The sequence below is a fragment of the Vombatus ursinus genome, unplaced genomic scaffold (genome assembly GCF_900497805.2).
Source record: "Vombatus ursinus unplaced genomic scaffold, bare-nosed wombat genome assembly UNPS02014773.1, whole genome shotgun sequence".
Lineage (NCBI taxonomy): Eukaryota > Metazoa > Chordata > Mammalia > Diprotodontia > Vombatidae > Vombatus > Vombatus ursinus.
Window position 1 is genome coordinate 5,052,505 of NW_020954551.1, and position 22,599 is coordinate 5,075,103.

The 22,599-nt window shown below is 40.3% G+C and overlaps 1 protein-coding gene across 1 annotated transcript in view; it reads right to left on the bottom strand.

Moving 5' to 3' along the window:
* Positions 1-412: 412 nt before the first annotated feature.
* Positions 413-22,599, bottom strand: part of FHIT (fragile histidine triad) — a 1,585,586-nt gene continuing 1,563,399 nt past the window's right edge. Inside the window, 1 exon segment of the mRNA XM_027863677.1 lies at positions 413-1,775. Within this exon segment, the coding sequence (XP_027719478.1) occupies positions 1,696-1,775 (80 nt within the window). The 3' untranslated portion in view covers positions 413-1,695.

Consider the following 22,599-nt stretch of genomic DNA (forward strand, 5'->3'; position numbering starts at 1 on the left):
AAATGGCTTCTCATTGTCCCCACAACAAAATTGCCCTCCCCCCCCGGAATTCAACTCACCTTCTAGGGCCACCACTCAACTCATCTTATTCTAGGTATCTGTTGTTGTTCAGGAATGTCCAACTCTTTGTGACCCCATTTGGAGTTGTCTTGACAAAGATACTGGAGTGGTTTGCCATTTCCTTCTCCAGCTCATTTTTACAGATGAGGAAACTGAGGCAAACAGGGTTAAGTGGCTTGCCCAATTATACAGCTAGTGTCTGAGGCCAGATATGAACTCCAGTCTTCCTGACTCCAGGCCTGGCATTGTATCCACTACACCACTTAGCTGCCCTTGAAATACAAAGACAAAAATAAAATAGTCCCTGCCCTCAAGGAATTTACATTTTATGGAAGGGGGAGGGGTGAACAGATTTTATGTGTGTGTGTGTGTACATCTCTGAAGTATATCTATCTATAGCTTTCTATCTATACCTCTGAAGTTGACAGTATTCAGCTTATTATGCACATAGCACAGATGTGGGCACCAACAAATACTCTGAGGACTTTGAGTCATTATCCATGATCACATAACAAGTTCGGGTCTGTTTCCCAAGGACTCCCGACTCCAAGTACAGAGTTCTATGCCAAGCTACCTCTTCTACACTGAATAAATTATCTTACTAGGCTATAAAACCACAGTTCGTGGGGTAGAGGGTAGATAGAGCAGAGTTATTTCAGAGAGAATTCTTTTTAAAGGCAGGGTTCATTTCCAGTTTCATTATGGTAATGCTATTTATTTGTTTTATCTTTCTCCTACCCTTCCCTCTGGTCTCTTAGAACACACTGGAGAAAGAAATCATTGAATCCTAGATTCAGATTCATAAGGTGCCTCAAAGGTCATTTAGTCAAACCCTTTCATTTTACAGAAAAAGCTATGAGGCTTTCCTAAGGTTAGTAAGTCAGTCAGCAAAGGGTGTAAATGTCAGAGGGGGATCTGAACTCAGGTCCTCCGACTCTATAGTCAGTGTTTCCCACTTAAGGAATTCTGCCATTAATCATTTCATCTACGGTGCAAGCATAGTGAGTGCTCAAGAATCAAAGGTCATGAAAGTTATATGTGGCTTGTGAGATGGGGGTAAGGGCACCTTCCTCACTTCCTGTTGTCCCCAATACCTCTGCATTCATTATTCTCCTCAAGCATATTGTATGATTATGCCTTCTTCAGATCCTGGAGTTCTGAATCACCCCATTAGAAGCAAGAGAAGAATATGAGATTTTAAGAAAGGTTATGCATTTCCTGTCCCCATATCTCATCTGGCCAAACTGGTGCTCTTCTTTTCAGGTTTATGTTATCTAGCCTGTTACAAAGCTCTGCTTTTGCAGACAGTACAATAGCTTCGAGAGATTGACTTCTTTAGTTACCTTTTGGACAGTAATAAGTAGCACAGGGAGAAGAGCTTTTTAACAGAGAGACCACATCACAGACATTTTAACAAATGCTTCATTTCCAGGCAGGACCAAGGACAGCTGCCAGTCTAAACTGCAAAGCCAAGGGGACAAAGGGCATGAGTAAAGCCATGGTAGTGAAAAAGGGTCTGTCAGTCATTCTGATGGAAACATACATCTAACAACAGGCCCATGGGTGATAAAGGGTTACATCAAGGAAGGCATTGCCTTCTTTGGAGGGGATAATCGATCCTGCTCAGCTTCGAGGCTAATGTGACGACATCCTGGACGAGGAGACCCACTTTCTCTTGCCTTGAGATTTGTCCAAGATGCCTTCTTGTCTGGAAGCTGTTGAGCATAAAAAGAGACATTTAATGAGGACCAAAATTATTCTGGAGTCAGGCAATAAAATGAAACAGAATCTTGCTTCCTGTGCATCCAGGAACAGCCAAATGATTGAGACACACTAAGTCAAATAGAGGGTGTTGGAAGGTTGGCCTAGTGCTCCAATTCATCTCCTCTAGCAATCTGACTCAAGCAAATGAATATTTATTGAGCACCTACCATGTGCTGGGCACTATGCCAGATACTGGAGAGGCAAAGACAAAAGTGAACAGATCTAGACCCTCAAGAAGCTTGTATACTACTAGACACTATTTCCTAAAGGTCTGCTTCACACATGCTCAGATGATTGGCCATCCCATGGGCTATCATGGCAAGCCATTTAACAATATTATTTTATTCACTGGTAGGTTGGTGTGCCAGCTTTTCCTCTTCTCACTTGTGTGACTTTGGGCCAGTTCAGCATCAGTTTCCTCATCATCAGAATGAGGTTATTACACTTAGGCTCTTTGCAGTGCTCAGCTCCATGAATCCTCACTCTTTTCTTGTTTCCTAATCTCTGAAAAGGTAGTGGTATCAGTGTAACAGTGTAGCGGACCAAGAGCAAAAGAAGCTTAGTTGAAGGATTTAGAGCTAGTTAAAGGAAAGAGCACAGGAGAGCAGAACTAGGAATAACATATGTAAATTACTGAGGATATTGCAGCTCAGTGCAAGAAAGCTTCCTACCAATTAGAATTGTTCAGAAACAGAACAGACTCCCTTTAAAGTTCTCTTCCATTGAAGGCAGGATGATTACTTGCTCGGGATATTGGACAGGAAATGTATGTTTCAGAAATCAGTTGGGCTAGGTGACATCTACAAATCATTTCCAATTCTAACGTGCTAGTACTTCATAAATCCCTTTCTACAGGTGAAGAAACTGAGATGAAAATGGGTGTAGTGATTTTTCCAATCTCACCTAGATGGCAAATGATAAAATTAGGATTTGAATATAGGTATGCCTATTTTTCACCATATTATGCGATTACCCCAAGGCCTCCAGGGAATTTCCATTTGTAAAACTTCAGGGGAAAAAGAAGGGAGTGAAAATGTATCTTATCTTCTAGTGGGCAGAAAAAGGCATAGTGAGTAGACTAGAGGCTTTGGGTCATGAGAATGGTACATGTTAAATGGGCCTGTACAGTTTTAAATTGATAGTAACTGACTAAATGATCCCTTGGAAAGTTTGGGACAATAGGACCTCAAGGACATGGATACATATGTCCATCCAAAATCTCCAAAACAGGGCACATTCAATTCTGCCTTCATCTATGAATCTATGGATGCACTTGTTTCTGTGCAAGTTTTCTGTTATTTTCGTGCAAAATCCTCCAAGAAACAAACCCTCTAGGAAATATAAAAAGTTGTACAAAGTCCTGGTCTTAGAGTCATCAGACCTGATTTTAAATCCCTATACTGACCTCTTGCAAATCCCTTAACCTCCCGAGCCTTTAATTTCCCCAAAGCAACAAATAGTGTTTTAGCTGCTGCTACATGCAAAGCAATGTGCCACATTTGAGGCATGCAATGACCACAAAATGGGGAACAGTCCTTGCCCCCAGGAAGCTTATGTTTACAGGGAATGAAAAACATACACAGGTAAGTAGACATAAAGGAATTTCATGAAGGAAGCAACCTCTATTAAATGGGGGTAAGTAAAGGCCTCAGATGGGATCATATTAGCAAATTTTCATTAAAAAAAAAAACAAAGTTACTTTGTGTGAAGCACTGTGCTAGGCACTGGGGTTACAAATGTCAAAATGAAAGAGTCCCTGCTTTTTTTTTAACAAGAGAAATGTAACATGTATTCAAGTAATAAACACAAACTTGTTATACTTGGTGATGCTCTAGATTCACCTATGATATTAAAGGAGTTAGGAATTCCTGATCACGAACCTCCTGGTACCAGTGCCAGATCTGCTTTCTTGCAACTTATGGTCTTAAAGAATTGCCCAGGATCATACAGTCAGTGCCAGGGAGGAGACTTGAACCCACATCTTCCTGATTTCAAGACCATATCTCTGTTTACTATGCCATGCTCCCTCTCACAAAATATGTACAAAAGAATTCAAAGCAAGAGAAACTATGTTTTTGGTTTAGCAGAAGCATTTAGTCCTTAATTACTGATACAGAGGTAGTAAAGTACTGCATAAATGCTTGTTGACTGGCTGAAAAAGAAAAGATTCTGACCTTGGGGATCAGAAAAGAAGAGGATATAGGAGGTGATGACTTCAAAGGGTGAATCCTGAAGGAGGCTACAGATTCTAAGAAGAGGAGGTGAGGAAATTCCAGACATGGAAAGTCTTAGTGAGCCAAGAGTTAAAATGACATATATGGGGATTGACTAGTTGACCATTTCAACTGGAAGACAGAACATTTGGAAGGAAGTAATGTAACACAGTACAACTGGGAGAACTCAGCATGCTAGTTCTATGGTTTTGTATTTTATCTTAGAAGCAATATGGATAAAGGTTTTTTTCCCCCAGTATAAGAGTGATAAGGACACATTTTTATTTTGGGAATATCAATTTGGAAACAGGGCAAAGGATGGATTGAAGAGGAAGGAAGTTGGAAGCCAGAAGACTAATTATGAAAGTATTATAATAGTCTAGACTAGGAATGATGAGGAACCAAGCCTAGGAGGCTGGGTAGGTAAAGAGAAGGGAATGGATACAAGGGATCTCATGGTAGTAAGACTTCCAGGCTCAGATTCTTATAATCTAGCCACTGCTGGGATTCTTATAATCTAGCCACTGCTTACCCACGTTCAGACTCCTTAAGAGTCTACCCAATATGTCAATGTTCTAATAAACCTTGTCTTTGGCTGAAAGAAGGCTTGGGTAGAATTCTTTCAGGCAGGATCCGTGTGTTGTGATATTGGGGTCTCAGCACCCCTAAACCTTTAAACCGCATCATTTTTGGTGGACCATACGGAAAACTGCCTAACCCTAAATTCTTCTCCAGTCAAGACTGGAAGGTATGTAAGTCCCACCTCTCCTTCTTGCTCTGCAGTTAGGGTTGCTCTCCAAACACCAAGGCTTGGAGGTGCTTTTCAGGCAGACAGTCATGAGGCTGCCTCCCACTCGCCTGACCCTCTCGGGCTTTTTCTTGGTCCACTGGGTCAGTTCGAAGTCATGTACCTGGGTATACCTTCCACAGCACAGAGGACAAGGATGGATGCCCTATCCAAAAGCATATGCCCAATTCTGTCAGTTCTCTTGGCACTAGAAAATTGAAGAAAACTGCAGTTCATTTTTGGTTTCCTGAGGCTTACTTATTCCCTTCCCTATACACCCCTGAATCCTCTTTCATGGAGGTTACAGGGAAAAGTTAGGCCAGCTAAAAATGTCTTGGCAGATTCTGGAGGTTTTGTGATTGATTATTTTGCAGCTCCTGCTTACAACAATGGTCACTCCTTTCTCCCACTCCCTTCCCTTGAGTCAAGAGGGTGTCTGTTAACCCCTCTCATAAGAGAAGAGAGTTTCACCTTTTACTCACCTTTGATTTCACCCTCCCCCACCTGGGAAAGGAAGGAGGGGTGAGGGGCAGCAGCTACAGCGGGACTCCCTGGCAATGGGCTTGGGCCCTAGGGCAACCTTTGCCTGGAAGCATCACCCAGGTTCAGCATATCCTGCTCAAGGTAAAGAAGCTAGCCTTCAGACTTGGGTTAGCAAGCTCTTTTAAAGTTTAGTTTTAACTATTAATGATGAGATGTTGATTCTCTGTGTAAGTAATTTGGAAATGAATTGAACAATATAACAAAACTGGAGTCACCTGATTGATAATGGGTTTGTTTCAAGTTTCAAATTGGTGAACTTGTTGTATCAGTTATGTGAAGTAACTTTTCATAATTTGGTTACCGCTAAAATAATTTGGCTATTGTTGGTTGTTGTTTTAATGTTTAAACTTACCAAAAAGCCTGTTTGGGTTTTGTCTTGCTGAGAATTTGCATTTATATAGAAATCATGAACGATTGGCTTTTTACACCAGGACTAATTTAAATTTGAGATGTAAATCCTGGAAAAGTTTTTCCTAAGCTGTGATTAATGAAACTCGCTGTTTGAGGTAAAAGCTCCTAGGATTTTATTTTCAGTTGTCTGAAGGATCATAATCCATCGATAATCAATAATCCACCATCTGAGAGAAATGCCACAAGCTACTCAGAGAAGGTGATACTGATGGGAAGTCAGCAATGGGGAAAGCTGAGAGGACAATTTTAGCCTTAGTCTAAGATTGGATCTTCCTGGCTCAGTTTCCTCATTATGTTCCTGTGAAAAGGAATATTACTCATCTGGCTATTCCGGAGTCTGGCTATGAGGTGGATTTGATAATTGCGTGGTTGGAAAATTGAATTATTTGAATCCAAACAGAGCTAAGGATGTTTTATCCTCTAAAAGTTGGGCCCGAAATCTAGTCCCTGCTTTATATCTGGGCCCTGTAGTCTTTTCTGTCAGATTTGTGTATTCCAGACTACAGGCCATTTACCTACAGTTGGTAGCAAACATCAAGCACCAGCCAATGTCTATTGTTCTCTGGATGCAGCCTGTACTCGGTTCCAGGCAACCTCCTCTTTGGGACCCCCTCGAGGCAGGGACAGCTCTACGCCCCTTGCCAGCAGGAAGCAGTTTCAGAAGACGAGACCTTTGCCCCTTACCCCAAAAGAATTTGGGTCCCATTTGTTTGAGGGGGGAATGATGAAGATGGGATCTAGACTCCAAAAAGGAAAAAACCTAGACTTTCCCACATGGCTAAATCTCTGGCTTTCTCCAGAGTCTATAATTCCATACCTCCCTATGGCCCCAGGCCACTTCCCACCCTTAATCCTATCTACTCTCCATTCTCCCTTGGCCACCTCTAGAGTTCTATTACCTCATAGACTACTTCGCCACTCCTAGATCCCTCCCATAGTCTTTCTGTATATTAGGTCCATCTTGTCTCCATTAAAATGCTCAGATTCTTATAATCTAGCCACTGCTTATCCATGTTCAGACTCCTTAAGAGTCTGCCCAATATGACAATGTTCTAATAAACCTTGTTTTTGCTGAAAAAAAAAGACTTCCAAACTGATCAAATTAGCAATTGGAATAGATCGGGGTGGGGAAACTTGTGGCCTGAGGTGATATGTGGCTTTCTAGGTCCTTAGGTGTGGCCTTTTGGCTGAATCCCAGTTTTACAAAACAAATCCTTTTATTAAGGGGATATATTCTGTGAAGTTTGGATCCAGTCAAAGGGCCACACTTGAGCACCTGGAGGGTTGCATGTGGCCTCCAGGCTGCAGGTTCCCCACCCCTGACCTAGATGATCTCCAAGTTCCCTCTCAGTTCTGACATTCTTTGATTCTAAGTCAATCAGAGAGAAATATTCTTTTAGAATTTACTTTTGTCCTTCCTAGAATGTAGAACATTAAAGGAGAATGGACATGAAATCCAATGTTCCTCACAGACAAGTAGAGCAGTTTGTAAAGTGACAGGTTGAATTTATTATGTACTTAAAAAGAAAAGCAAGCTGTACATAATAGATATTCAGAGTTTCAGGTACAATCCTCTTTTTCTGTTCTATATATCTGCATTTTATCTGGTGTTTAAGTTCAGAATAAAAATAAATAAAAATTCTAAAAAGAAATATGTTGCTTGTTTTAAAATATATACATATATCTAAAAAGGCATGTGCACACATATATGTACATATAGGTATGTATATGCATATATGTACTCATATCCATACATATAGGTATATATGTATATATACACATGTGCATACACATATGTATGTGTATTTATATGGATACATGGAGATCTCTTCTCCTTGTCCTCCTTCTCTTCCTCCACTCTCTCTCTTCACTTTGCATCTGCTGCTCTGACTGGTTTCAACTCCATGAAACAAGATGCATTTTACAAGATATGCTCACCACAAAGTTGCTAGCTGAAGCCTTGACTGAAACCATCTCCTTTAGTAACCTATCCCTTTGTTTGCAGGTCTGGAGGGTGGAGTACCAAACTCTTCCCAATGTCTTCTTTTAGAGAGGGCAAAAACTGAACTCAGCTCATTCCACTTTGCATCTGCTGCTCTGTCTTGTTTCAGCTCCATGGATCTAGATACCCCTGTGGCATCCACCCTCCACATCCCACCCTGACTTTTCTGCCTCCTTTCGTGTTTTGTCTCCTCCTTTAGATTGTAAGATCTTTGAGGGCACGGACTGTTTCTTTTTATTAATTATATGCCCAGTGCTTAGCACAGTGCCTGGTGCACAACAGATGCTTGATAAATGTTTATTTGTATATCCATACACACACATCAAGATAGGGCATATCTGAGCAACTCTTACTCAACTAGCCATAGAAACCTTGGGCTTTTCCATCCTCAAAGCTGCCCTAGAAACCTGCCAGACTAAGGAAGCTCAGTCTGAGTGAGCTGGCGACTTGATCCCAGTGTACATGGCAGCCCAGAGGGCAGGGGGACCAAAATTTGTGTCTTTTTCAAGTAATATTAGTATCCAGTCCACCCCCAGTCCCACTTGCTCTATAAACAGGTCACTCCCTGATCATTTATTATCAACCCTGTCCTTGAACAATTATTGACTTTGAGTTAGAGGTCCCTGCACAGCCTGGAAAATGAATGAGCCCCTTCTCAGCCTCTGTCCCAAGTTTGTTCTCAGGCAGATTTATGTCCCAGATGAAATTGTGTTCACTTTTGCTTACAGTCTTTTAACATTGTGGCCCGACTTGATGTCACCTACTTCTTCTCCCTCCTTCCTTTTTCTCCTCCCCCGACCCTCAATGACAAACCAAACTCCACCACTTTTTCACTTGGACAATTAGTTGTCATTTCAGCCTTCCTTGCAGTGCTTTTCCTCTGATTTTTAATCTGCCAACTTCCTCTTTTCTTTGGAATTTCAATGTCTTGCACAGGACCTCATAGACTGTGTTTATACCCATGATTGGCCCAACTATATCAGTCAACTAGATTTTTGATCCTGGCAGGCAGGGCCCAAATTTTTACCTCTTTGTAGCCACCAATTGCATATACACAGTTATATGCATGTAGTCTCTGCCATTAGAATGTGAGCTCTTAATATGGAAAGATGTTTTCCATGATTGCACATATATAACCTATATCAAATTGCTTACCTTCTCAATGATGGAGAGAGGGAGAGAATTTGGAATTTGACATTTTAAAAAAATTAATGTTAAAAATTGTTTTACATATAATTGGGGAAAATAAAATATATAAAAAAAGAATGTGAGCTGCTTAAATGTGAACAGGATGTTATTTTTGCCTCTGTGCTCACTATTAGCAAGGTTCAAAGTAAGAACTTAATAAATGCTCATTGATTGATAGATAGGTGTACCCAAAGTATTTATCCAATAAATGAATGCTCAGGTAGTTGAGACAAATAAACAGCTCATTTCTTTTAAAGAAAAGTCAAGTCAGGTTTCAGGTTTTGGAACAAGTGGTCAAGTATATATTAAGGATTTACTATGTGTCAGGCATGTTGTGGGATACTAGGGATGGAAAGAAAAAAAAATGAAGCATTACTTGTCCTTGAGGAAGCTTATATTTTATTGAGGGAGATTGTACACACACACACACACACACACACACACACACACACACACACATCAATAAGCATATGTAAACCAGCTGAGGGAAGGGAATCATGAAACATTTCATACAGTGGGTAGTAACTAAGAGTTTTGAAGCAATCAAGCTCTTCTAAGAGCTGTAAGTGAGACCAGAATGCATTCCAGGTATGGAGGATTATCAGGTCAAAGGTATGGGGGCTGGGAGATGGGGTGTTATATATGAGGAACAGCAAGGTATATTTGGATGGATCTTGGAAAGATCAATGATGAAAGGGCAATGCTATATTGCAAAACTAGAAATATGGGTTAGGGCCAGGTTGTGAAGGTTTTTAAAAGCCAAATAGAGGAACTGATACCTGATCCTAGAGGTAATAAAGAAGCAAATGGACATCTAGATTAAAGTATCCAATAGGCCAGTGGAGATGTATGGCTAAAGCTCCTTATGAGGGCACTCTTTACTATAAGGTCAGCCTGTAGCATCCAAATGAATTATATTCACTAACCCATGTTTTCCTGTGGCTCCAGTTTTCCAATACAACATATACAGTGTATAGATAACAATATTGAATAATCTCTTAATCTCATAACAAAACAAGTAGAACTAACCAGCCCTCAAATGTTTATGGAGGACCCATAAGATCTTGGAAGGATCCTAAAAGGTAAAGTTAAGAAGCTCTGACCTCAAGAAACATATTACCTAATGGGGATAATATAGTACATCTATATCAGAAAAATCAGGCACCATAGATTTAGAGGAGAAAGGACTATAGAGGTAATTAAGTCTGACCCCTTCATTTTATTTATTCATTTTTATATTTCATTTTTCCTCAATTACATGTGAAAACAATTTTTAACATTTTTTTTAAGTTTTGAGTTCCAAAGTCTATCCTTTCCTCCCTCCCTCTCCTGTCCCCTCCCTGAAGATAGTAAGCAATCTGATATAGATAATACATGTGCAATCATGTAAAATATTTCAATATTAGTCATTTTCACAAGAAGACTCAAATAAAAAAGAATGAAAGAAATAAAGTGAAATAGCATTCTTCAGACAATATTCAGCCAATATCAATTCTTTCTCTGGAGAAGGATAGGATGCTTCATCATGAATTCTTTGAGATTGTCTTGGATCATTGTATTGCTGAGAAAAGCTAAGTCATTCACAATTCATTGTACGCTGTGGTTGTTACTGTATACAATGTTCTCCGGTTCTGTTCATTTAATTTTGCAACAGTTCATGTAAATCTTTCCAGGTTTTTTTTTTTCTGAAATCATCCTGCTCATCATTTCTTATAGTGCAATCATATTCCACCACAATCACATACCACAGCTTGTTCAGCCATTCTCCAATTGATAGGCATCTCCTTGATTTCCAGTTCTTGGTCACTTCGAAAAGAGCTGCTATAAATATTTTTGTACAATTAGGTCTTTTTCCTTTTTAAGATCTCTTTGTGACCTCATTTTAGAGATGAGGAAGTTGAGAATAAGAAATTGACTTGGCCACACAGATAGTAAGAAGTTGATTGGGGTTTGAACCTATGTTCCCTGACTTCAAAGCCACTTTTCTCCAATGTCACATGATGCCATCATGGTACAGCAGACAAAGAACCAGCCTTGAATACAAGGAGACCTGAGTTCAAGGTCCACCTTTGACAAATATTGCAATATGAATAAAGGGAAGTCACTCAACCAATCAGTGCCACAGAAAGATCGACTGCCAATGTCCATCAACTGAGGGTATCACCAACATAAGTGAAATCACAAGTCTGGACAAAACCCAAAATATATTTTTAAAAGATAACTAAGGACAAAATAAATATATATTTAAGAGCCCAATGACTGATACCCGAGGTATTCTAAGGAAGTAGAGCTAGGTGGCTAACAGCTGCTCACATTTTCACCCAGGAATTAGGCTTTTAATGATTTCTATATATTCAATACCATATTCTACCAGAGTCTAGCCTCACACAGCTGCCAAAATTAACACCTTAAGGCACAGAAGGCTCACCTGCTTAAAAATCTTCAGTGGCTACTTATTGTCTCTAGGAAAGAATATAAACTCCTTCACCTCAAGTATAAAGTCATCCAGAGTTTGGCTCTAGTTTGCCTTTCCAGCCTTAATTTGTGAAACTTCCCTCTACCTCCCCCCACATACCCCAGCCAAATTGGCCTAAAAGCTCTTTCCCAAACTTGACTTTCCATTTGTCATCTCTCTCCCTTTGCTTAGTCTTTTCTCCTATACCTGAAATTCACTCTTCCTTCACCAAGTGGTGCCACTGGATTTGGACTCAGAGCGTTTGACTGCTCCATTTAATGCTACTTGTGTTACCTTTGGTAAGCTAATTCATCTCTCTGGGCCTCAGTCTCCCTTTCTCCAAAATGAGGGAGGGGGAGTTGGCCACATGATCTCTATTGCCCTTTCCAGCTCTAAATCCTATGACAAATTTGACTAGCATTCATTATTTGCCTACTATAAGCAAAGCAATGGAGTTCCATACCTGGAATTCACTCCCTCCTCATCTCTGCTCCTTAAGATCCTTCCAGCCTCAAATCTAGTCTCTACTGTGTACTGGAGAGATAAATAGACATGATCAAGGCTCTGTTCTGTCATATAGAATTTAGGGGAGGGTAAGAACACAATTATTTAGAAGAAATGTTTCTTCTTCAAGTGGTTGCTGGTGACTTTGCATCACAGATGAGTACTTGAGAGTCTCAAACTTTGAATGGAAATTCCATGGCTTTTATCAACTCTGACCTTCCATTTCTTTGCAGAAATGTCACAGTTTGTACTGGGTTTGAGATTCCTTATGTATTTCCTACTGGGCTAATTATGGCATAGAGTTGTGGCTAGTGGTAGCAACAATTGGTGGTGAAAGTAGTGTCTTAGGGTTTTACATCATAACATCAGCCCAATGTTGGGAAAGCAGAGATGCCTTTGCTACATAGACCTTAAAAGAAGCTGGCCAACCATCTTCATTGTTTTATTATGAGTATGAGATAAATCATGGGGAGACAGCATAACTGAAGAGGGTAAAGAAAAATGGTGCAGTGGTTTTTTTCTGATTTAAGATTTTAAGGTTGCACTATGAGGTTATGTATGGGTATAATTCACTATATAAACAGGGCTGCTGACACCTAACACAGCCTCACTGCTCAAAGAAATCATGGCTGGTACAACCTCACTATTTCCTTACTTGTTGAAAGCCACACTTTTCAAAAACAAAACTGGGTGGTATAGCGGGGTATGGAACTAGAGGATCTGGGTTCAAAACTCAACTCTCTACTTTATTTTCTGTGTAACTATGGACAGAAAGACAGCATGGTATAGTGACCAGAGTGATGAATATAGGTTCAAATCTTGCCTCTGACACTTATTTGCTATGTGGACCTGGGCAAATCAACTATCCTTTCTGAGTCTTAGTTTCTTCAGGTGTGAAATGAAGCTACTGGACTAGAAAATCTCTAAAATCTCTTCTAGCTCTAAATCCATGATCTTAGATCACACTAGCCCTCATTTCCCACCCCTGCATATAACAATGGCTCTTAGCATCTAGCATTAGAATTGAAGCTTGCACCACTGAATTCCCAGGATTCTCTGTGGCAATGGATTTGGGAGTTCTACTAATCTAATCTAATCATCTAATCACTCATGAAGAAAGGATTTGGAAAGTAAAACTCAGGCCTGAGATCGAGCCCATGCAAGTGAGCACAAGAGTGTAAATTCCCAGCAATGTATACAGCCTTCACCCATTCCTTACATGCATGATTTCAGGAACAAAGGCTACATGCAACATGTAAGGTAATATATTTCCCATTAAGGCACTGGTCTTCAAGTCAGGAAGATGAGTTCAAATCCTGCCTCAGAAACTAGCTGTGCAACCTGGACAAGGCACTTGACTTATCTCTGCCTCGGAGTCCTCAACTATAAGATGAGGGCATCAGACTCCAAGGTCTCTTGCAGCTCTAAGTCTATGATCCTATGGAGAGTTTGAGTAGGGGTTAGATAACCACTTGGAGTGCATGCTATCAGAGGAATCTATCTTTCAGCTAGGGTTTAAACCCAGAAAGATAGGGTTGAGAGTTGAAAAAGACCTTTGAGAGTGACTAGTTGGTTTTATAGCTGAGAAAATTGGAATCTAGATGGATAATGTCAATTACCCACCGCCAAAGGCTAGCAAGAATCTGAGCTGGGATTTCAGCTCGGGACTTTAGCTCTTTCCCCTACACCATGATGATTCTGGAGTCTCTTCTACCTCCAAGATTCTACCATTTAGGGGTGTATGGGTGGTGGTGGTGGTGACTCATTGTAGAGCTGATAATGCAGACAAATGTCTCTTACAAAAATGAATTTGACTTAATTTCTGGACACAGCCAGTTTACTCTGAGGGCTCCATGATCTAATCAATGTGGGCACTCTCATCAATGATACAGCTGGCAATCCATTCATGCTTGCCCATCCTAGACATCTTATATCCATGCCCTCTCATAAGTTCACCACAGAGGATATACTCAATGTGCTAGTCATCTTTCTTCAATTCTCCTGTTATCATGAAGATGCTAGAAAAGAATGTGGGCTGTCCATTGGTTATCCCATGCACTCAGCAATTGCTTAACCCATTTTCTTTTTTTGATTCTACATGTGTTTGATCCTTCTTCCTCCTTTCCCCTGATAATTCCTCATATATTACGTGTTGCCCAACCCCCATGGTATGTCTTCATCTCTACTGCCCTTTGGAAGATTCATCATTTCAGTTCTTTGAGGACTATAGTTCTCAGTGTTTCCCTACCATGCAGCAACTGTAGAATTATGGTAGCAAGGTCAAAAGAGCCCTTTGTTTCAATTCAGCCATTTTCTGAGGATGAGAAGAGCTACAAAGTATGCCACAGGAAATCATGTAAAAATTCAAACATTAAACACAAATGTCCAAATGATTAAAAAACATCTAGTTTAATGCTAAAAAAAAAAGACAGAGACTACTTTTTTTTTGTTTTTTCTTGTTGTTGAAGGTTTGTGCCTTCAGCATTCATTAACCAGAACTAGGTAGAATGAATGCCCATTTGACCTGGTAAGGCAAAAGAGGACATCAATTAGTGTCTTTGCTAATGAATATTGGTCACTATCCATTTTAAGATAATTAAGATGGTGGCCATTGCACAAAGATGGACTGCTCACAGTCTTTTTTTTAACCAACACAATAGAAATTGTTAACAAAACCCAGATCTATGACACCAACATGTAGAAATCCCACCCTTGGTCAAAGATGAACTTTTTAAAACAACTCATTTAAAGTAACTCTTCAATTTTTCTTTCTTTGCTCTATGACCTATGGCATAGACAGACACTGAGGCATGAAGTCATTCTTTGTACACAAGAAATGACTTGAGCCATCTTCCAAAAGCAGAAATCAATGAATCTGGTTTGTCAGCCTTTCAAAAAAAAATAATAGGGAGCAAAGATGGCGGAGTGAAAGCAGTGACTTATTGAGCTCTCCCCCAAACCCCTCCAAATATCTGTAAAAAGAATTGGCTCTAAACAAATTCTAAAGCAGCAGAACTCACAAAAAGACAGAGTGAAACAAATTTCCAGCCCAAGACAACCTGGATGGTTGATTAGAAAGGTATATCATTGTGGGCAGGGAGAGAGCCCAGTGTGGTGTGGGCATGTAGGCTACAGTGACCCTGGCTGAATCGCAGGCAGCTGTGGTGGTTTCCAGACTTCTCAACCCAAGAACGCCAAAGACAACTTAGAAGGTCAGTGGGAAAAGTCTGTGACTGCGGTGAGAGAAGGAGCTAGGTCTCAGCCGCAAGTCCCGAGCGTGGCCACTAGGGCAGCGGCTGCCTCCTGAGCTTCCAGACCACAGACTGAGGGGGAATCGAGTGGCTGATCAGAGGGGATCTCTTTGCCAGTGCTGAGGAAGGAATCTATTGCTTTGCCTGTGCTTGGATCTGGGTCACAGTTCTGAGGGGTAGTCCTGGGTGAGCAGGAGTGCTGGCCTGGTGGTGCTTGTTGTGGCTGTGGAGAGGAAACACTTCACCCCTTATCATACCACCTTGGAAGAACTGAAAATTTACTGGTCCCTAGAAGTATCTCTGAAAACAACTGTACAACCCCCCAAAGCTTGGGACAGTACATTCTCCACATTGGAAGCAGACTCTTACCTTAACAAAGAGTTTAAAACTCAAGTAATTGACCAGGATCATGAGTAAGCAGCGCAAAAAGAGTCAGACTATATTATCTTACTTTGGTGACAAAGAAGATAAAAATATACAACCAGAAGAAGACAACAAAGTCAAAGCTCCTCCATCCAAAGCCTCCAAGAAAAATACGAATTGGTCCCAGGCCTTGGAAGAGCTCAAAGGGGATTTTGAGAAGCAAGTAAGAGAAGTAGAGGAAAAACTGGGAAGAGAAATGAGAGTGATGCAAGAAAATCATGAAAAACAAGTCAACAGCTTCCTAAAGGAGACCCCAAAAAATACTGAAGAAAATAACACCTTAAAAATAGCCTAACCCAAATGGCAAAAGAGATCCAAAAAGCCAATGAGGAGAAGAATGCCCTAAAAAGCAAACTTGGCCAAATGGAAAAGAAAGTCCAAAAGATTACTGAAGAAAATACTTCCTTAAAAATTAGAATAGAACAATTGGAAGCTAGTGACTTTATGAGAAATCAAGATACTGTAAAGCAAATCCAAAAGAATGAAAAATTAGAAAACAATGTGAAATATCTCATTGGAAAAACAACTGACCTGGAAAATAGATCCAGGAGAGAGAATTTAAAAATTATTGGACTATCTGAAAGCCATGATCCAAAAAAGAGCCTAGACATCATCTTTCAAGAAATTATCAAGGAAAACTGCCCTGTAGAAGCAGAGGGCAAAATAGAAATTGAAAGAATCCACCAATCTCCTCCTGAAAGAGATCCCCAAAGGACAACTCTTAGAAATATTGTAGCCAAATTCCAGAGTTCCCAGGTCAAGGAGAAAATATTACAAGCAGCCAGAAAGAAACAATTCAAGTATTGTGGAAATACAATCAGGATAACACAAGATTTAGCAACTTCTACATTAAGGGACCACAGGGCATGGAATATAATATTCCAGAGGGCAAAGGAGATAGGACTACAACCAAGAATCACCTACCCAGCAAAACTGAGTATAATCCTTCAGGGGAAAAAATGGTCATTCAGTGAAATAGAGGACTTTCAAACATTCTTGATGAAAAGAACAGAGCTAAATAGAAAATTTGACTTTCCAATACAAGACTCAAGTGGAACATGAAGAGGTAAACAGGAAAGAGAAATCATAAGAGACTTATTAAGGTTGAACTGTTTACATTCCTGCATGGAAAGATGATATTTGTAACTCATGAGACCTTTCTCAGTATTAAGGTAATTGGAGGGAAAAAATTATATGTATGTATACATATATATATATATATATATTAACATATATGTGTATGTATACAGATAGATAGATAGATAGATAGACAGATAGATAGATAGATAAATAGATAGAGGGCACAGGGTGAGTTGAAGATGAAGGGGTCATATCTGGAGAGTAAAATTAAGGGGTGAGAGAGGATTATACTAGGAGAAGGAGAAAGGGAGAGGTAAAACAGGATAAATTATCTCACAAAAAAAGCAGAGAAGAAAAGTCTCTTACAGTGGAGGGGAAATGGGGGAAGGTGAGAGGGAATGAGCGAATCTTTTTCTCATAGGATTTGACTTAAGGAGGGAATAACACACACACTCAATTGGGTATGGAAATCTGTCTTACCCTACAGGAAAATAGGGGGGAAAGGGGACAGGAGAGTAGGGGGATGATAGAGAGGAGGGCAGATTGGGAATTGGGGTAATCAGAAGCAAATACTTCTGAGGAGGGACAGGGTCAAAAGAAAGAATAGAATAACTGGAGGAGGGCAGAATAGGATTAAGGGAAATAGAGTTAGTTTTTCACAACATATATGCTATGGAAGTGTTTTGCATAACTGCACATGTATAACCTATATTGAGTTGCTTGCCTTTTCAATGAGGGTGGGTGGGTAGGGAGGAAGGGAGAAAATTTGGAACCCAAAGTTTTAAAAACACATGTTTAAAAAAAATGTTTTTATATGCAACTGGGAAATAAATACAGGAAATGGGGTACAGAAATCTATCCTGCCCTACAGGAAAATAGAAGGGGAAGAGGATAGGAGAAGGGGGGAGAGATATAAGGGAAGGCAGACTAGGGGAAGGGGTATTCAGAATGCATGCCATCTTGGGATTGGGGGGAGGGGCAAGATGGGGTGAAAGTTTGGAACTCAAAATCTTGTGGAAGTAAATGTTGAAATGTTGAATGTTAAATGTTTAAAACGAAAAATAAATTTATTAATTTTAAAAAATATTTTAAAAAAGGAATTTTAATAAATGCCTTTTATGACACACAAAAAATAATAAACCACTTCTCTCATTATGCAATTCTCATAAAATATAACAGTAAGTGCTGTAATCAAAAACCAAGTAACTCAAGAATGAAAATAAGGATGATGTAGCAAGTTCTCTGTTAGTCTGCCAACTCTAAATAACTTCTAAGTGGCAATCTGAGCACATTAATTCATAACAGCAGCCTTCCCAGGATGAAGAAAAAGTGTTTGCTTCCAATTAGAATGTTCCATTTCATGTTTTCATTACACTGGATTCCATGAGGAAGCTGGGAGCCATACTGTGAAATGTGTGGTTGGGGTGGGAGTGTGGCTTAGTATCATGAGCCCATGCCAGGGCCAGTGTCAGGGCTCATTAGGCAAATGTTTTTGTTTCCAAGTTGACCACTGTTAGTTCCATCCTATGAGATATGAATAAACCATCAAGGTGAGGATGAGAAATCCAATGCTTGGCATAGCCTTTGAAATACCCTGATCAAGGTCTCAACTACTTCTCTAGCCTATGGTACTCTTAGGATACCTTACAGGATATGGCCCATATCTTACAGTGTGATAGGTGTTATCTGAAAGGGGAAACTTGTGTAATACAAGAAAATTTACATGACCACTTACTATCCTTCACCCTGAAGTTAAGTTGCATGTTCTCATATCAGGTTTTAGTCTCCTGCTGGTGCCCTCATCTTCCAAGGGAAGCGCAGTCTATCCCCCAAGTCCAGGTTGCAGAGAGCAGCTACCTAGACTTTCAACCTTGGGCCAAGCTTGCAAAGAGTGGGCTTTCTTTGTCCCTGAATCTTCCACTGATATTACCTTTCCCTGATATTCAGCTGAAATGGAAAAAAAAAATTACTTCCTATTTACTTGCTTCTTACTTGGGAGAAATGGATTTTGAGAAGAAAGTAACTGTGCAATCTAAAACATTGCTCTCTCCATCTAGCTTTTCAGCCCACCACACCATTTCAAGTGATGTTAAAAGGAAGGCTTGGATCAGGCAGCTTTGTCATTTACTTTCTTTGACAGTCACAGCTTCCCATGGCTTGGAAGGTGACCTTCTTCAAATATTTCCTTTGGCGCTAAGTTATTGCACTCCTGTTAAAGTGGAGCCTGGGAATCAGCCTCAGAGTCAGCTACCTTTTATAATTAATGATTCCCAGAGAGTGCTGAGTGCATTATTTAATTAATGGTACTTATGTCTGGAGTGTGTGGCACTCCAGAGCTGGATACAATGCGTATTTGCTGAAGGATTATATGCAAATACTCCAGAACAGTTGCATTGTGAATTGTCTCAGGTTCAGCATACTGGAAGTTGTAATGAGCCTCTTGCACTTATTCTTTCTGTTTTCACATCTATGTACACTTCTGAAGGTATTGTAAAGGGTGAACCTGTTCCTTGAATTGGGAAAAAGTCCACTGACTCTGGCTCGAAGTGCTATGCATGTGCCTATTTCCAGGTTAGACACATAACTAGGCATTGGCAACTAGAGCTTTGTGTAAGACATTAAAAATTCTAGGGTGCTGTTAGCTTTTACACTTTCAGTAGCATAGGATAAAATGTGCTTAGCATCTAATTAGCAATAATAAGTAAGTAAAATATTAAGCTAAAGATGGTATTTTCCCTGATCAATCAACAAGTATTTATTGTTTACTATCTTCATGATGGGCAGCTGGATAGCGAAATGGATAGTTCAAATCCAACCTCAGACATTTACTAGCTATGTGACCCTGGGAAAGTCACTTAACCCTGTTTACCTCAGTTTCCTCATTTGTAAAATGAGTTGGAGGAAGAAATGGCAAACCACTGCATCATCTTTGCCAAAAACAAACAAACCAAATATGTTCATGAAGAGTCAGAAATCACTACACAACAACCACATTTTTAGGATGGCTAGGTGGCACAGTGAATAGAGTGCCAAGCCTGGGGTCAGGAAGATACATTTTCATGAGTTTAGATCTGACCTCAGACACTTACTAGTTATGTGACCCTGGGAAAATCACTTAACCCTGTTTTCTTCAGTTTCCTCATCTGTTAAATGATCTGGAGAAGAAAATGGAAAACCACTCAAGTATCTTTGCCAAGAATGGGGTCATGAAAAGTCAGGGCGTGACTGAAATAAATGAACAGCAACAACAAAAACTTATGGGGCAGCTAGGTGGTACAGTGGCTAGAGTGACAGGAAGACTCATCTTTCTGAGTTCAAATCTGGCCTCAGATACTCAGATACTATTTCACCCTGGGCAAGTCACTTAGCCCTGTTTGCCTCAGTTTCCTCATCTGTAAAATGAGCTGGAGAAGCAAAGGAAAAACCACCCTAGTATATTTGCCAAGAAAAGTCCAAATGGGGTCATGAAGAGTCAGACATGATTGAACATCTTCATGATTCTATAGTGACTTCAAGTAATCCTGGGATTTCTTGCCATAGGAACTGGTGTTCTGTGATCTCTCTCTGTGTTCCTCTCTACTAACCTTGCTGAATTTGTCATTTAAAAAAAAATCTGTTTTGCACTGTTTGCCTCATGGTAGGTCTTGTGAAGCCTGTCCCAGGTGCCAAAATAACTAGTTACAGTTCTGGACAAAATTGTGGTCTGAAAGCGTACTAAATATGAATAATTAAAAACCTGTTATCTGAAACAGTGCTTTTCAACAAAGCCACACTCTGGCTTCTGAAAAACTGACAACAAAAAGACAGCCATGATCTATCATGAGCTAATCCAATTTTCCAGAAGGAGGCTCTCTAGAATGGCCAGGAAGTGATAACTAGGCTTACCTGGGAAAATGGAAAGAAGGCTACTGCCAATAGGAAAATCAAACAATTAATCAGCAAGTGTTGATTAAGTACCTACTATGCACCAGGCACTAGGCTTGGACTGCAGATACAGAGGCAAGGAACTCGATCCTTTAAAAGGAAATGCTATAAGATGGTGCTGAAAATATCTGAAAGTATGCTAAAGTGATATATACATTTTATAGGAATCCTGATTCCATAGAGGTGGTGTCATCTGCAGTGATTTAGATATGCATATGTCTGTGTTAGTAATGGGAGTAATAATAATAATCACAATAGTTAGCATTTATATAATGTTTTAAGATTTGTAAAGTGCTTTAAAAATATCATTTTATCCACACAATAACTGTGGGATGTAGGTACTGTTATTGTCCCCATTTTACAGATGAGGAAACTGAGGCAGAGAGGGGTTAAATGGTTTGCCCAAGATAACAGTGCTAGTAAGAATCTGAGGCTGGATTTGGGCTGGTCACATAGCAAAAGGCCAGTGGACAGCCCAAGTGCTCTACTGCTACCATGGGGATACTGGAAGGACAGCCCCCAGTGTAAGTTTAGGTAGCATATGGATAAGAGTGACAGGCATAGGTAGATTTTGTCCTGTATCAATGGAAGGCATTCTTAAATTGATGAGATGACAGATCCACTCAACCATTTCAGTATCTGAGTATATATAAATCTTAAATCTGTTAGTTGGGCAACAGCATTTATTAAATGCTTACTATATGCCAAGCACTGTGCTAAGTGTTGGGGACATGAAGAAAGGCAATAACACAGGTGTCTGCTCTCCAAAAATATCATTAAAGATATAAGCAGAGTGGATTAAAAGTCATCTGATGCTATCAGCTGGGGAACCTAGAAAGGCTTCCTGTAGAACATGGACGTCTTCCTCCTGGGAGAGAAAAAGCAACAATGCTGGTTCCTATGTGTAGGGATGGGTGGATGCCTATGCATGATGAGGTAAGAGACAATCCTTCATCTGTTGCGGGGGGTGGAGGGGGGGGTTACTGGATCTATAAATTCATTGACTCTGAGCAATGATGCCTGCAATCTCCCTGCTCCAGACTCCACCTCTATGCTTCCTGCCAATACCCTCTCCTCTTTCCCCCTCCTTGCCAGTCACTGATTGGCCATCCTCTACCTGTGGGAACCCTGCTGCCTTACAACCCTTATTCCTATTCCACCTTTCCTACTAAGAAGAAAATGGGCAGGGGTCAAAGGGTAGTGAGTGCATATGGGTGATGGTAAGGGAGGAAGTGGTTATAACCTGACCATGGAAAGCCAGAGAGCATACTTGCAGAAAGGAGGAGGTGGGGAGGACCATGATGGAAATGCATTTTATCTTGGGCCAATTCAGCCAAATGTGCCAGTAAATTAAATCAATTGGCCATACTTTGCCATGTGCCTGCCATCTCCATGATTACTTTTCCATGTGAAACATAAATAACTTTGTTCTTTCAAGTAGACTATTATATTTTAAATGTCATAACAAGAAGGAAATGGGATAAGATACATGTTGAGGCTGTGCTCCAGAGAAAGACTAGCTTTATCTATCACCAGTTCCACAAGAGACATGATTGGCTTTCCTATATTACTGGTTCCTGGTGATGTGCAGTGACATGGTAGATAGAGGGCCATGCTTAGAGTCAAGAAGACGTAGATTCAAACTCTGCATTTGATGAATATTGTGCAGCTATGGGTAAGGCACTTGCCTTCCATACGTTCCATCTACCGATGAGTTGTGGTTGTGGGTCAGTCATTTCAGTCACGTACAACTCTTTGTGACCCCATTTGGGGTTTTCTTGGCAAAAACATTCGGTTTGTCATTTCCTTCTCCAGCTCATTTTACAGATGAGGAAACTGAGGCAAACAGGGTGAAGTCACTTGCCTAGGGTCACACAGCTAGTAAGTGTCTAGGGCTAGATTTGAACTGAGGAAGATGAGTCTTCTTGACCCCAGTCTTGACACTTTATCCATTGTGCCTCCGAGCTGCCTCAAATGAATAGCCGGTCTATAGA